General features: G+C 46.7%; 1 protein-coding gene across 1 annotated transcript in view; it reads right to left on the reverse strand.

Moving 5' to 3' along the window:
* Positions 1-17,338, reverse strand: part of LOC115324963 (piwi-like protein 1) — a 48,429-nt gene that overhangs the window by 5,331 nt on the left and 25,760 nt on the right. Inside the window, exons 14-17 of the mRNA XM_040222929.3 lie at positions 12,253-12,441; positions 10,986-11,585; positions 6,379-6,449; positions 815-992 (exon numbers count right to left, since the gene is read on the reverse strand). Of these exons, the coding sequence (XP_040078863.2) occupies positions 815-992; positions 6,379-6,449; positions 10,986-11,585; positions 12,253-12,441 (1,038 nt within the window). The remainder of the gene's footprint in view (positions 1-814; positions 993-6,378; positions 6,450-10,985; positions 11,586-12,252; positions 12,442-17,338) is intronic.

Raw genomic sequence — 17,338 nt, forward strand, 5'->3', positions numbered from 1 at the left:
TTTTCGATCCGTGGCCACCGGATAGACGGGTAGTAAAAACCACGACGCTGCTGTGGACGGTACCTACCGTCCTCTTGTGGCGGTGCAAGATACCGCCAACAACAAAGTTACAAAAACGACAAAAAAAAATATATATGTTTTTCGTAAGATTTGAAGCAAGGTTCGTAAAATCAAAAAAATTACTCCCAATTCATACATTTTACAAAAAATTCGGAAGAGCTGGCAGGTATGCAAACGGGTTATATCAGCCGCCACCAGTCTAACACCAACAAGGGTGAGGCTTGCAATTTAAGGTTATAATTATAATGCAATTAAATGCAAAGGTGCAAGCGAGCTGGACAAGAATGACGAAAATAATCCCTGGAGAAGGAGAACAAGAGGGTCTAACACCCCTGTCGGTGTTAGACTGGTGGCGGCTGATAAAAACCGTCTGTTCTACCGACGTCTAACCCCTGGTTAGCTCAGTTGGTAGAGTGCTCCACCTGTAATGGAGAGGTCCCGGGTTCGATACCCAAACCAGGCGGTTTTTTTTTCAGTCGCTCACCAGTCACCTAGCTGTGTTTGGACATTTGTGTTATTTTCGTCACTTGCACTCATGTTTGTTCCCCAAAAACCCTATAACAAAGCGTAGCACCGTGGTAATGCACCCCTTCACTCGCAACGAACCCAGGTTTGATTCTCGAGAGCGGCAGGCAATCTTTTTTTCTAGCAGTTTCTCGCAAACAATTGCTCCATAGTGCACACGCCAGACGAGAGGTCTATATTCTGCAAGTGTTACTTTGCGTGAGATAGACATGCCGGGAGCGGGACCCACCTGGCAGGGGGCCGGCACCCGGATGGTGCCAGGCCAGTTGTAGTAGAGGTGCGTGAGCTTGTAGGCCAGCCGCTGCATTTGGTCTGGCGACAGCTCTGTGGTGTTGCGCACCACAATGTAGTGCGTCGGCGACACCGTGCCCTGACGAACCTTCTGCGAAACTAAAAAAAAGTCACACCTGCAAAAAAAAAAGAAAAGAAAGGCAGGTTTTTGAAAAGTCGTTTACCAGACAGCTAGTAACATCCGGAGCCCTTAGGTAACTCGGACACTGCTTCCCAAATATCAAAGAGGGCACAGCAGAGTGGGCCAGAATAGCCAAAATAGCTTCAAACTGCTAACTTAGTATTGCCAACAGCATTTAAAATGTGCAGTTACGACAGGACAGTGTTTTTAACTATTTCGATCGGAATCACATGGAGTATGGGTCGTATCTGCAATACGAGCTGCAAAGAGGTGAAGAGCGCGTCAATTGTTTGCAAGCGTGTCCACCTTTCCGCCCCTTTTCCTCACCACAAAATGACGCAACGCACAAGTGACCAATCTGCGCAAGCACCTACCATTAAATTGCAAATGCTCTCCATGGTTTGAGCTGGCCCCTCCCTTAAAGGGGTACGGAAACAAAAATTGAAATATTCAGATTTCGTTCGGAAATGAGTCAAGCATGACGTATAATAACCGTAAATGATAATCGCGCGTTTGTATTTTGAATGGTTGGCCATATTTTTCGTTCCAAACAATGCACTCGAGCAAGTGCTCGAAGAGAAGCGAACGGAGAGCGCGATGCGTTATGGGATTTCCGGCGCAAACAAAAACAAAAAGAAAAGATTTCCCGCGTTCGTGGAGTAGCAAGGCAGGCGTGGTTATGAGCTTTGCCCTTGGTGGCGTTGTTAGCGTTGTGATGGTGTCAATAGCGTCGGCGCGTTACAACCGAGCCGCTCGAAGTGCCCGTGGGGCGACGAGCGTGTGGCTGGCCCAAGGAGCACGTAGCTTCCACAACACTGTCAGCTTAGGGCTGAACGAGGTGGGGAAAGCAACTTTTGTTCGAGTTTTGAGCGACGTGCTAATCTTCTAGGGGGAGAATGGCTATGTCCGGTTGCACAAAGGAGGGTCCGAGAAAGAGGGGAGTCCTTCCTATCCATCTTCTTGAACCGTTTGGTACAATGCGCGACTTGTGAGTTGAGGAGGAAAGCTAAGAAGGAAAATGTTGAAATACCAAAGAGCGGCGCTGCTCCGAAGGAAACTGCTACGTCACGACTACGTAGCAGTTTCCACAACGTTGCTAGACTACCTCCCAAATAGGCTCCGCATGCATCCACCAGGTGCACATTGAAGATCGTTTATTTAGCTTTAAAATTAGTTTTCTTGTGCTTTTCAACGGAAGACTGGTGTTTTTCGGGTTAGAGTGCAACATGCAACACATTAAAGCCAGAAAATGAGCGCTGAAATTTCGTTTCCCTACCCCTTTAAATGTAGACTCTCTCTGGGATAGGAGATGTTAATACTTCGTACAGGCAGCATCAGTAAGGCAACTTAAATTTTTACTGCCCGAGGGTGACACATATACAGCTGAACCTCGATGTAACAAACTTCAATGTAGTGAAATCCACGATTTAACAAAGTACCGTATTTTTCATAACTTCGTGGGCATAGAACACAATGTATTTTAGCCTCATTTAACGAAATCATTTTTGCAGCTATTTCAATATAATGAAGTGCCATCGCCGTAAAATACCAAAAAAGGAGGCCCTAAAGGAATATTTCGCAAAAGGAGTGAAGAATGTAAAACCAATTTTACCGCGACCGCGAGTGCTTGAATGTAGGGAGTTTTCGTAGACCGTGTTTCCCCCTCTGCTAAGCCCCCCGCAACGTTGAAGCCGTTACTGTGCCTGTGCGCCGATGGCTTTGACTGTAGAGTTCCGGGTACCGTAGCGGGCAGTGGATAGAATTGTAGGAAGACAAAAACAATCTACGAAAACTCCCTAATGTTACTTCAAGCGGACGGACCTCCGAGCGTGGCGCGGGCAGCACCGAGAGCTCCTTGACCGGGAGGCGAAGTCGCGGAAAGCGCCACCGCGGAGAATACCCGCGAGGTGCTCTCTGCTGAGTGTGGCATGCGTGGTGTTGAGTGAAGGCAAGTGTAAACTGCGCGTGTGTGTGCATTTAGTGCGTCTGCATGCATTCCGTGCAGGCCCGGGCATTCCAGTCAGTCTTAAGGCCTTGTTTCGTTGCTTTGCTTTGCTCGTCCGACTGTACATACTTTGTCCGCTCTCACATGCTTTGTCACCATTAATGGTGGTAAACGCAAAGTGCTTTCACTTTAAGAGAAGTAAAAAATCCTGCGAGCCATTTCAATTGGCGAAAAGAAGGAGGATGTCGCAGCCCGATTCGAGATAGTGCAGAGCTCGCTTTCGACGATTTTAAAAGCAAAAGAGTATCCTCGGTGCTCTGAAGAATGGCATAAGTGCCCAGCGAAAACGGCTGAAGCCCACCACGTACCCAGATATGGAGAAGGCAGACTTCTCCTGGTTTATGAATACCCGGGCACGAGACGCTCCATTGAGTGGTGCTGTCGTAAAGTAGAAGGCGAAGGACTTTGTTGAGTGGTGCTGTCGTAAAGTAGAAGGCAAAGGACTTCGGAAGCCTGTTGTACCCCAATGACCTCAAAGCAAGCAGTGGATGGCTCCATCGGTTCAAGGCTCGGCACGAGATCGTCGGGAAGATAATGAGCGGCGAGTCGGTGTCGGCCGGTGCACCTGAAGCTGCTGCTTGGCTCGAGAAAGAGATGACAGGAATCCTGACGCGCTATCAGCTGGCAGACGTCTACCGCACAGACGGGATGGGATTCTTCTACCAAATGCTCCCGAACCGGATTCTGGCTCTCAAAAGAGACCGCTGCCACAAAGAAAAAGAGAGCAGGGATCCCAGTTCTGCTGCGTGTGAACATGGACGCCAGTGACAAGCGGTTGCGTTTATTATTGGAAACAGCAAGAAGCCATGATGCTTCACAGGAGCTCAAGAGCTCGAGATCGAGTACACTTCGAACTTGAAGGCATGGATGACCCGCGACATCTTCCGCAGTTGGCTCCAGATGTTCGACGAGAAGATGAAGGATGACAACCGCAGAGTGTGCCTGGTGCTGGACAACTGTTCTGCCCATCACATTGAGGATCTGGAACTTAGCAACAGGGAGCTGAAGTTCCTTCCACCCAACTGCACGTCGCTGATCCAGCCGCTCAACCAGGGCATCATAAACAGCGTTAAATGCTCGTATCGGCGGCGGCTGATCGACAAGCTTCTGCTCGATCTTCGCTTACAGTGCGAAACGAAAGTGGACATCTTTCAAGCCCTTGAGACGCTCTCTGCTTCATGGAAGGTCACATCGAAGGAGGTCATCAAGAACTGCTTCAGGAAAGCTGGATTCAAAACACCTGCAGTCAGTGCCCCTGAGGAAGTGGACAGCGAGGAACCAAACAAAGGGGCTTCGTCCTCCTCTACCATTCCCAGAGAAAGTGAGTGCGGTGAAAGCCAAGAAGCTCTCCTGAAAGGAGATGAGCAAGACTAAGAGGCTCTTTCGGGAGCATGGCAGTTCCTTCACAGCGACGGAGTCGTTCTGGATGGTGTCACTCTGGAGGACTTTCTCTATGGGGACTCGATCGTGTGTCGCCGCAACAGAAGTTACCGATGATTCCATTGTGTAGGACATCTTTGGCAAATCAGAAGACGATGACAGCGAGGCGGAAGCCAAAGACTCTTGCGAGGTGCTGAGCAGCCGTGAAGTGCTCGACGCGATTGACGCGCAGGAAGGTACACCAGTGCACATGAGCAACAAGATGCGATGCATGCACTGTGGGCGTTCGAATGTCGTGTGACGGACATAGTAATGTCGCAGAAGTCGCAGGCTTCTGACGAGTGTTTGCACCCCTAACACATCTCAATTTTTTACGTGCTAGGCACCAAATATTGATGTAATGACATTTCAATGTAACAAAGAAATTTGCGGATTTTACCGACTTCGTTAAAGAAGTACTCCGGCCGTTTTTTTGAGCTACCTAAACAAATTGCATTTTCCGACTACCCGGACTTCAGTCGTCATGGTATGCTATTTATTTTCTCGAAATTCAAAATAGCAATTGAGAAAACTGTAAATGAAGATGATTCCAAAACCAGCATACAAATTTTCACGCGCTCTTCAGTGGTGTGACGTCACACATGGTACAGACTTTCAGGTCTTGCATGTAGTCTTAAACAGAGCATGTCGAGTGTTTTTTGCGTGCTTCTCAATGATTCAGTTACCAAACATTCTTTTCCCACCATCAAACGTCTTGCAATCAGTTGAGAACGTGGCTTACTGCCCACTTTGTACCATTTCTGTCGTCACACTTCAATGTTGCCAATAGGGGCTCCCTCCCGGTTTGAGAAACACGATGAAAACGAAATTAGAAAATTCAACAACTTTGCGAATATTTTTTCTTTTCACACAATACTTGGGGAACTCGTAGAGCAATGTCTATCGGTGTGTTGAGCCAATTTTGAGGCAAATCAGCGACCATGAAAAAATCGCCGGAGTACGCCTTTAAATCAATGTTCAACTGTACTCCGTTTCATGATAACTTGGCGAACTGTGGAGGCTAGGGCTCCGACACCCAATAAAAGCGGCGGAGTGAGGCACGTGACCAGACATCACGAGAGCATTCCTGTCACCACGCCAAATGCGTGGTGAACGGAACAACAACAACAAAAGACGCGAGGCTCCGAGGTATTGGCTGCAGTCTGCTAGCCCAAGAGTCGTCTCCTCCGAGACCAACCAACTTCGGATGAACGTTCACCGCAGCAACATATCTGTCCACCAGAATAGTGAGCACTTCAGGAACAGTTCATGAGACGGCCATAAGCTCAATTTAGCCGCGAATCTGTGATAGGTGCTAATGCCAGGGCACAGTGCGATGTATTAATTGGAAATGTCCCATTACACAGCTGTAATTGCCGGCGTATAAAGCGCCGGCAATTGCCACAGCGATGGAAGGGGAAAAAAATCGAGCAGATACGGATGTGGCGTCACTTTTTTGGTTTAAATATAATTAAAACTCAATAACTTGTAATTATTTATTCATCATATCTTCTCGTTATAAATGGAATCTCGCGAGTTTAATCACCGTTAAAAGAAGCAGCAGCCTAGAAGTACTTTTTGTCGTGGAGGGCTCCGTTGCTGTGGCGATAACGAAGCCCCGGTGACCTTGACCATGGAGTGTTATCATGTGCCTTGCTCCGGCGCCCTTATTGAATCGCAGTGGCTGCCGCCTCCACATTTCACCAAGTTATCGTGAAACAGAGTATAATATATCCGACGTGAAACAAAAGAAACATGGTCATGAAGGAGGTAGCTGTCCAGCAGCAATCTACCTTAATTACCCGGGTCGTCTACGAACCCCAAAAGATCCCTGCATGTGTTTTCGGGGACAGCCTGCATGCTTCAGCTGTCCCTAAACATTTTCGCGCAACACATCTCAACAAACCAAACAAGCCCCGAGCAACATTGGTCCCTTAATTCCAGGACTCCACCTCACCAGTCACGCCTTGTGACCTCGTGATCCACAACAGTTCCTGGAGTCGGGTTGTCCAACTCTCGTCCTCCGTTCTGGCAAGTGAAAGAGTGAAGACAAATGGTTAGGCCAGACAGAACTGTTGGGCAACGAGGCAAATTTTCACATCATGTTGGTGCCTGCCATTGTTACTTACTGGAGGTTAAGGAATTTTCTAAAGGCTACCTTTCGAAAATTCTTTGATATAGTATTTTAATGCCTAGGGCAGTCAGTTACACAAAATAAGAATTCAAAATGAATCTCCTGGCAGTTCTTATGTGCATTTTAAGGGCCACACACGTAAAAAAGCAATTTCCCTTTCCCTGCAAAGCCCTAGAATTTTTGCTGTCAAAACTGGCGTAGAAGAATGAGATGTCTGACATTGAAAGTCATGCAAGTTATCTGACACCCTGGAATTATGCATTCAAGCCTCTTTAACGTATATATATAAAAAAAGCATAATCATAAATTAGTTTTTTTTTTATAATTGGCTTTTTGCACATTTGAGTTTTGGTAAAAAAAATCTAGGCAAACCTAAATATAAGACAAAGTAACAGGCAAGTTGGGTCTAGGCCCATACATTTCAAACTGGATGACGACAGACAACACACATGTATCATAACAACTAGGTAAGTACCGTATTTGCACGAATATAACGCGAGTTTTCCTTCGAAATTACGTGCTCTAAACGCACCTCGCGTTATATTCGGAATAGAGTTCAGCCACGAGGCGCGCGAGTCTGGAGAAAGCCAGAGGAGAGAGCCATTCCTCCGGCTCAATGCAAAATATCCGGTGGAAAAAGTGGGGGTGTGGAAGGGAATTTATTGGCTATTGGGCCACGTGAAGGGGCGAATAGAAAACATAAAAACACATTTTTATCACTTTTGTGTTTGTACAATGCGCAGAAGCCGCAAAAACTCAGCGCGCGCGCGCCATGGGGGAATGCGGACACTGGTCAATTCGAGCCAAGCCAAGTTGGGCCAAGTCAACACAAGCCAAGCCAAGACCACCAACCGCATTTACGCAATGGTGCAACACGAGGCATTTGTTTATGCAGAGGGACCAGAACAAGAAGTGTGATAGTGTATCGAATTCAGCACTCTTTTTTCTGCCTGCGAATTGTTTAGTTTCTGCTCCAGAGTGATCTCGTGTTTGCTTCTACTTTGTGCCTTGTTTGGATTGTGGGCTGCCGAGGCGCTCACACAGAAGAAAAGGGAACTACCAGACAAGCAGGTGCCGTGCTGCTGCTTATCTGGGTAGTCCCCAAGTGGATTGTAAACGGACCGACCTGAGCAGTGAGGATGAGTGCAGTCAAAAGACAAAACTGATATTTCTTCTATTTCCATTGACTTTTCACATCTGCTATGCCCCCCGAGTGCGAGAAATTGAGGCGGTCTCGGTTCGCGTTATAATAGTAATAAATTTTTTTTTCTTTTCGAGGGCCTCAAAACCTGCCCTCGCGTTATATTCGTGGTCGCAATATATTCGTGTAGATACGGTATTAGTGACACAACTAGTATATATGCCACTCTCGTGCGGTACCATCCCAATACTGTGCAAGTTCCTGTGGCCCAGGGACATGACATTCCATCGTCATGCCCCCAACACTCATACTACCAACCAGACCACTTTGTACAACAGCAGTGACAAATACATTTCACAGCTCAGATGACGACAGCCAATGAACTCAAGACAGCATACAATATACAAAAGCAAAAACTTCCAGGCTGCCACGTAAAAACCCTGACAAACTTAAAAAAACGTGGTTAGGAGACCTTACCAAGAACAAAACCTTGCATCCGGTGATTCACATGGCATATGCATCCTTTCTCTACCCATCCAAGGACCAGATTTCCGGAAGCAACTTCCAGTCACATTTTCCTATGTGCATACTCAATATTTAATCTGTATTCATTTCGGTTTGTTAGTTTATTTGCTTTCAATTCACATCAGGAAAATGTGCCATTTGCATATTCATAATTATTTTGTTTGGTGGTTAGTGGAAAACTAATACTGACAAGATTTCAATCACTAAAAACTTACCAATCAATGAAATTTTGTTGCCTCAGTCAAAATGCAAGGGCAGGAAAGTTTAACCTCATTTACAGTGTGGAGAAAACCAGCAACAACTCCACAACTTTTTTAGGGCTCAACAGGGTTGCGGCCACATTAGATTTTTTCGACAGGTACACTCCCTCAGAACAAGATAAATATAGAAGCTATGTACGCCTTCCTTGCTTGCCAAACCAGTGACAAAAAGAAGTTTTCTATAGTCATAGCAGTGATAACAAAAGTCTGGGTAGTCACATTAAATAATTCACTAAGCATCTATACTCACAGTCGCAACATCTGGTATTTGGCCACGAACACACTCGACAAATGTAGGCTAAATGGGAATATAAACTGTTTGATGTAAAACAAGAAGCAAGAGTTGTACAATAGACCACTCGGTGCCTAGTATTATTATTTTGACAGATTATACTTCGTTTCAGCTTCCGTCCGAGCGCAGCCAAAGGCTGAGGGACGGTTCGCAACTTCGAGAAGAGCATTCCTACGCACCACAAAGTAGTTCACAAAAGTAATTTATTTTAAAATAACTGCTTTGTGCGTAAAAACTGCACAATGCTCCAGATGTGTACTGCTGAGAATGATTTGCAACTAAAGGAATCAAATCTCTGTGAAGTTTATATTTCTATTAATGTACGTAAATGCATGTGGTTTGGTGAAAACATGTATATCTGCTGGCAACACGGCTGCAGCGCTCGGTTTTTCTGTGTGATTTCGTTCCCGTATTCGCCGAATCATGTGCTTCGCTGCTTTCCTCACCGAGTCGCTTCAAAACGTCCTTTCGCAAAGGCACCTTTGGGCGTCAGGCGCGAGAAGTCGTGATGAATGTCTACTTTCAAATTCGGCAGGAGACTCCGGCCGCGTCGTACCGACGCGTTGTAAACAAGCAAAACGTCTGGGCCACTGCAATTCAGATACGCGGCGAAATCAGGGAACCCCTTTACCTGCCGATCACATTGAACGCCGAGAAGCTGGTGGAAAGGACTGCACCTCGAGCCCTGGTATATCCAAACAATACAAGGAAACATCGACGGCCGGGTCATCGGGGATCTTGCAACGTGTACTTACAACTCGAAACTACGCCGAACAGGTGGAAAACTCGGACACAGATGCCAGCGGCCAGCCTACGTGCTTTCATCCCCTGTGACTAAGCTTCAGAACGTGAAAAGGCACCTTTTAGACCTGTAGCAGACGATATCGTTGATACACCCGTAGCAGACGAAATACTCGGCGAGCGCGGGCGGCGCGGCCGACCGGCGGCGCAGCGGAGTGATACAAAAGTGCAGGCGAGATCGCGTGACCTATTGCCGGCATGTGATTGGCTCCGGCCGCACGTAGCTTTGGCTGCGCTCGGACGGAAGCTGAAACGAAGTATAGTGGTTTAGCCCCATGTTGTAATACAAGAAACTTTATCCAAAGTGCTGGCTAAAACCACTTTCGTGTAAAGCTCATAGAAATATTAGGTGTTGGAGGATATTAGTTATTTCAAACTCTTTGTTCACATTCCACCCATTGAAAAACACGGCAAGAGAGCCCAGGTACGCACCTGATCTCGCCACCGTGCAATCTCCTTTCGCACAATGAAGTCCCTCTGCTATGGTCAACGTCACTGTGGCAACAAAGCACCTACAACATAGAGGAACGCGACAACGCAGAGTCTAAAGCCAGCAACGGAAGCTGACATCTTCCGAAGGTCGCCGGCTAACATGAAGGCCAAGACGCTATACTACGTTTCAGCTCGCATCCGGACGCAGCGGAAGCTACGAGCTATCCTAGCCAATCCTGCTCTGTGGACGCAGCCAGTGATACACTTTCCCTGCGCCGCTGTGCCCCCTCTCCAAGGTCACGGGACACTCATAAGGCCTTGGATTGGCTCCAATGGCCCGTAGCATTCGCTGCGGCTGGACGTAAGGTGAAATGGAGTATAGCCAAAGTTGGACGCTGGAAGTGGAAAGCGGTCGCCTGGCAAACCCTTGGCGGTTCCAACGAGGCTTGGCGCATGCTCAGGCCTAAATTAGATTAACCTTCCCCACGCGAAGCGAGGGCTGATCGTGTACAATCTGTTTGGCAGCCTAGCTTGGAGCCAAAGCTAGCGTTGTCACGCTGGTAGCAGACGGCGTTCGGAAGATGGCACGGCTGTAGCTAACTTCAGACGCTGCATTCGCGTGTGCGTTTATTGACGTTCGTTGAGCGTAGAAGACGGACTTTATTGTGCAGAAGACGGTGGTGTAGCAAGACCAGATGCATACTTGGGCTCTTTCACCGTGCTTTCCAATGGGTGGAACGTGAACAAAAGGTATTTGTGATAAGAACTTAATGCAGATGGCCGGATTTCTTTGTCGCCTAATATTTTTGCGAGACTTAAAGAAACATGCTTTTTTTACCGTAGTAGGGCTGGTTTTTATCCCCTGGAACATGGAGTTAAAGTGTCAAAAAGCCATAATTTTATTCTGATACTGCGTACACAAGTACCACACAGTTGATTGTGGGCACCAGTCTCCGTTAGAAAAAGACAAACCGCTTACCAGCCGTGCAAAGATGCGAGTGTTGATCCGCTTCTGGACCACCACGACTGCTATCGACGGCTTGTAGTCGGGACTGACGTTGACGAACGACTGCACAAGTTGCTCGATCTCATAGTCGCTCACGTAGCTAAGCTGGCCGTCCCCGACGCCATCCCGGAACACGAAGATGCGGTCTGGGTGCTTGTGGTTCACCTCATAGTACTTGACGATCGCTTCCAGCATTGCAATCTTGATGCAGTTCACAAGCTCCTTCCCCGGTTCCTGAAAGGCACACTTGCTGAACCAGCGGGTCAGGCTCTGGTTCATGCTGGCCACGAAGCCCATTACGCTCTGCCGGCCACGAGTGATATCGTGGTACACGTCGATGCCGATCACCATGACGTTGTGCATCGGTATCTCCACCTTCCACAGCTCGCCACCAAGCTTGCAGTTGATCTGCAGCGCCACCTTCTGGGTGACGCTCCGCAGCTTCTGCTGCTGGCCGATCGTGTTGGAAATGATGACCTGGGAGGGCACAGGCATGTCCACGCAGCAGAGCCGCTTCACCGCGCTGTAGCGGTCGTCCCGCGACGTGGGGAAGATGAGGACTATCACCTGGACCTGCGCGGCGGAGAGGCAGACTCATAATTGCGCTGCGAGAGGTGCGTTGACCGAGCCTTCACTTTCGCGATCCCGGCACCACCAAGCTGCTGCTCCTCGTTCTAAACGTGCAGCGCTTGAAACTGCGTGTGCAGCCAACATAGTTTCTCGCACGCTAGAACGACGCAAAATTAAAGAGAAAAGTTTTACAGGAATTCGGCAGCAATCTAGGGTAAGCACAAATAGGTTGAAGTTACCAAAGCAGCATCTGACGACAATCGGGTAATTGGCCCTCAACTTTCGTCCATTGCTACGCTCATTTGTCTTCAACCCCTCTACACTAGACGGTGACCCCTCTACACTCGTCGGTGCACGGTGGTGGCGTCTCTTTCTAAAGTTTAAATATTCGAAACATGTTTATCCATTTTTTATTTCAACTCTGTTCTTTTATTTGATCTTATTAAACATTAATATCTTAAAAAATAAATGTTTTAAGATATTTTTCTATATCTCATCAATAAGGTGTTAACACATTTGTTGCGACGATAAGCCTCCTATATTATGTTTCCCCCCCCGTCATAGAACTGACCTCCATAGAGCATTAGTGTAGCTGTAGCGGCTTTTCTCAAACAAATTTGTAAACCCTAGAAAAACACGCCGTACAGAGGAACAACGAGTGGGGCCTCACGTTCTGGTTGAGGACCTCCTTGATGGCCCGCACGTAGCTCTCCGTGGAGTCGCTCGGCAGCTCCCGCATGATGGGCGGCTGCACCTGGATGCCCATCGAGGGGCACACCTTGGACATCATCGAGGTGAAGCCCCGCGTACGCTCGCCGTCCCTCCTTGTGTGCATCACCACCCAGTTCTGGAGGTGCACCTGCACACCCCGCCGGCCGGGAATAGCCACATGAGGCAAACCTACACACCTCGATCGAGGCAACATGTGCGCCGTATAGCTAGGGTTCCGTGTAGGGATGGACGAATATTTGGCTATTACGAATAGCCAATAAAATCCTGTTCTATTCGGCATTCGCTTCGAATCGAATTTAAGTATTCAACAATATTGAATTATTCGACAATAGAGAATTATTCTACCTTTCTAAATACAGTCAAACCAGACTATATCAAACCCGATTACATGAAATTATTCCTATATCAAACAACTTTTGTGTACAGTAATGTTACAGTGATAACATGTAGCAAAAACTATGGTTACATCGAACAAAATTAGCAGCCGCTCTCGATATATCGAACTGTTAAGAGCGCCGTTTCGCTCTGCAAGCTGGCTTTCCCCCAACGCGAGTGGTTGCATTGGGGGAAAGCCAGCTTGCAGAGTAGGCTAACTTTCTTTTTTTTTTTTTTTTTCGGGCGGCCGCGATCGCTTGGAAGAAAAGAAAAAAAAAAATCTTTTGCGGAGGGAGCGGAGAGAGAGTGCTCCTTGCTCCATCCGCAGAAGAGAATATTGTTTTTTCTTCCAAATGGTTGACTCAACCGCTCGAGAAGAAAAAAAAAAAAAAAGAAGGAAGTTAGCTTGCTTTGTTAGTTGGCTACCCCCAAAGCAGCCGCCTGTCTTAGGGGAAAGCCAACTTGCAGAGCCGAACGGTGCCCTGCAGGAGAAGGTGCTCCTGCTCGGACGTACTCAGTACTCTCGGCATACTTCGGCGCTAATGCGCGAATATAGAAGGCAGCGGCCTCATCATTTTGGAGTCCATCGATAGCGTAGAAAAATATCATTATTGCGGATGCAATGAAGAAAAAACAGCAGAAGATGCAAGACTACTTCATTGTGTAATATTTCAGCAGAATGGATTTTTGAGAGTAAAATTCATTAAAACTGTTACATCGAATTACCCGCTATATTGAACTAGTAGACCTTTCTTTACGAGTTCGAAATAAACGGGTTTGACTTACTCTGGCTTGGATTTCCAGCCAGGTGGCGCAAGCTTCCGACCATTTCGTGCTCCCGAACTCAATACACTTGAAATTAACAATTACAGTACTTCTAATACCAAATAAGAACAAATATAAAACTATAGTTTAAATATATCTTGTGATATTTGTTGCTTGTCCTATTCAAACTATTCTATTCGAAATTATTCGGCCAAAATTACTATTCGCTTCAAATTCGATTCGGACCCAAAATCCTCTATTCACCCATGCCTAGTTCCGTGCTTTCGGTAAACGCCGATAAACCCTGAACTGGAGCTACCCCGAAATAAAAACAACAACAAAAGCTTTGCGGAAAGAAAAGTTTTGTCTACAGCTTTATCTTGTGTTCTCATGGTGTGCAGCGGCCAATGAACTGTTCACGAGGCTTGTTCTTGCTTCAGAACCACTCAACTTAAGCCAGATTCACGAAGAGTACCTCAGGCTACGACCATTTAGCTAAGAAGTATGCAAGTTAAGAACATTGTAAGAACAGGAGAAATCGGCACACACGAACGCACTAAGTGAGAGGAAGAAATTGACATTCTCGTACGGAAAAACCAAACTTTCGGTGTCCCGCAAGCTCCCGACCTTTGCAAGAGCAAGCTGTTGCTATGGCAACAGCGTCTTCAGCAACACGAACAACCAATCGGAGAGCACGGCATAAATCAGAACACGTGGATTTTGAATAGCAAAAGCAGGCAGCCTTTCCGCCAATGCTCGTCTGGGGATAGTGTCCGTGCAGTGAAATGTTGACGCTACCACGATTTAAACGGGCCCGAATGACGAGGCTGGAATAACCGCCTTGGTCAGCTCCAACAAACTTGATTGCTACGAAGTCAACAGAACTGTCAACAATGCTGAAAAAAGACAGCCCGCACCACTTGTTAGCAAGGCGGCGTAGAGCAAAAAAAATGGATCCATCTCCACGTGGTGAATGATGTTGATTGGGGCGAAGCTCTGGTGGTGCTGATGATACTGATTTTATTGTTCATAGGTAGTGCTGATAGTGCTGATTTTTTTCTATTGCTCATAGGTAGTGCTGAGTTCCGGGTTGCCTTTCAACTTCATTATTACTGCTTTATGGCCGATGAAGTGAAGAGCCAGTGGTTCTTCTAGCGGATCAGTTTTGATCCGCTAAAAGTCATGGAAACGCATCCCCACCGCTTAAGTCAACGGTCCATGTCAGAAAGACAATGTGTGGTATGGATTGTGGTTATATACGCAGTTGAGCATTTGACCGCAGCGCCCTCTCGTCTATAAACGTTGAGCCAATGCGTGCAAAGTTGAACGCGATTATATACGCATTTGACCGCAGCACCCTCTCCTGTATAGACGTTGAGCGGCTACATGCAATGTTGGAGTGTAGCGTAGTGGTTAAGACGTCTGCCTCGTAAGCAATCAGTCTTGAGTTCAAACCCCTGTGCGGGCGTACATTTTTTTTTAAAGTGGGTTGATCCCGGAGGCAGTGCAATCGATGTGAGCACGGATGCTGGACAAGGGTAGACCATAAGGAGCTTCGCCCCTAAAAAAATCGCCGCGGCGTTTTTTGCGGCTTTGAAGACGAAAGAGCGAGCCGACACCCAAGGAGGCAAGTCTTAACTATGAGAGTGTCAGCAAGAGCCACATAAATACCTGTCCACACTTAGAGTGGACGTGTGCATTTGATCGAAGTGCTGGATTCGCACTGCTGGACCACGCCTTGATAATCGCTTCGGGGCGACGTGAAACCCGGCAAAGGAAGGCTGGACCGGCTTTCTTTGCATGACCTAACACCGCGGCATCACGCAGTAGTGATTGCACGAACACACTGTTTTACGAGACTCATCCAGTTCGAAAGGTTAGGGGCGAGCAGGAGGTTGAGGCTCAGAAAAACCTTGAAGCGACCTGGCAAACTACCTCGCCACCCCTTGCACGCTGGTAGTAATCCGATCCGGTGAAGTTTATAATTGTCCTGGAGGTTTATTTTCTGGGACGGAGGATTCGCCTCGCAAAAAGCAGAAAAGCCGACACAACTCGAGGTCGAGGAGCGTTCTACCATACAAGTGGCGTCGGAAGAGGAAAAACGGGGGGAAAGAGGGTAGTAGGGGGGGGGGAGGGGGCTTTTGCCTCCTTTTCGCCCTTGCAGGTATTTCGAACTGTTAAAGAAAATAATACGGGGAAAGAGGGCGTGGTCGAGCTTATTTGAATCTGAAACTATGCATATGTATAGCTACTGTCGCTCTTCACTGCATAATAGGTTGCGTAGATGGTCATTGTTAGAAACTCGTTGTCAGAAGGCACTGCTAGTCACATGCTTAGTGGTTTGGAAGTTCAAAGCTGTCTTTTCGACCTAAACACCTGTGCCGATAGTAACAAAAAAAAAAAAAAAAAAGAATAAATGCGGGAATAAAAAGCAGGAAAAAAAAAAAACTATCAAGAATTCGTCGGAAGTGTTCTATTCTTGCATATTCAGAGGTTCAGAACTTCGAAACAAGTTTCTTTTACCAAAATGTGTACAGGCTAAAAGAAACACGTCCCAAGAATGTGAAGCGAAAAAAAAAAGTTTTCTTTTAATGACGTGCTGAACTTGAGCACTATTAGAAATCATCTCCCATGAGTTAATTTATTCCTTAACGTGAAAAAACAATAAATATATTATTTCGTATGCTGCAGATGGCAATGATATGTACTGTCTGTGGTGTTAACCCATATGTGCCTGAACTTGGGGAAATTAAGAAAAGTGATTTATTTTCCCGTAATATTTGCTTCTGGGACCTCAGAAAGCGGAATCAACATTTTATTAAAAAAAATAATTTTTCGAACTGTGTTTTTGTAGCCGTCCTACATATAGGACACTAGGCACATGTACTACTCATTTGAATGGTACATTTTGAAGCATTTGATATGGACTCCGATGTCGCATTTTTCACACTATGTGGTGGTCTTTCCATGGCAATGAGCACACCTTGTTTGCTTGTCTTGAGGGATCACTGTGTGGTCAATGCGGTCAAATCGGCTTTGGGCTTCCAGTAAAGATTGCCGGCTTTTTCCACGCAATGGCTTGGAGCCATACTTCTTCATCTATGACATCGCTATCGTCCTTCGAAATGTGAGGAGTTCTGTTTTGTCCGTTCCCATTCTGTATAATTGGAATGCATTATTCACACATGCATCAACCAGATACGTCAGGAGTGAAGAATACCACTTCTTTCCTCTAATGCCTGTGCGGTACTTGGAAATATTTTGGTCTAGTCTATCAACTCCTCCCATGTTGCTATTGTATCTCAAAATCAAGAATGGCTGCTCCACTATGACTTTGGACCTGTTATCTCTTAAATATCTTTTTACCATTTGCGTTGGTTCGATGCCGTGAGCATTTGAGACGACGGTCACTGTGCTGTTGTCCTTCCAGCGACATACGATAACTTCAGATTCGGCGTCGACTCTGTAATCGTAGGAGCCTCGAGTAATACTTTTCATTTGTTTCTACTGTACGTCCATATGTCTTTTATTAGGTTACCTCAACGCTACGCAGGCAACGCATCGCGCGTTCCAAAGTGACACAACGATGACCCCCGATCTGCCTAGCGTCCTACATATAGGACACCGTTATTTGACAGACCGCGAACAAAAAACGTTTGCAAATATCACGATGATATTGTTTTCAGAGCATATTCAATTACTCAGAAATAACTGACAAAAATCTCGACAACATCAAAAATCATTTGAATTTATAATAAATACGTTTTTTTCCTCGGCATGGCGTTCGTCGAAGCTCACGCGGAACGAGAAATTTGAGATTGCAAGCACGTGGCGAGGTGCGCTCCCACGCTAACCAAGACTTGCACGCGAGAAGGTGTAGGGCC

Source organism: Ixodes scapularis, unplaced genomic scaffold (assembly GCF_016920785.2).
Source record: "Ixodes scapularis isolate PalLabHiFi unplaced genomic scaffold, ASM1692078v2 PGA_scaffold3__209_contigs__length_174095766, whole genome shotgun sequence".
Classification (NCBI taxonomy): Eukaryota; Metazoa; Arthropoda; class Arachnida; order Ixodida; family Ixodidae; genus Ixodes; species Ixodes scapularis.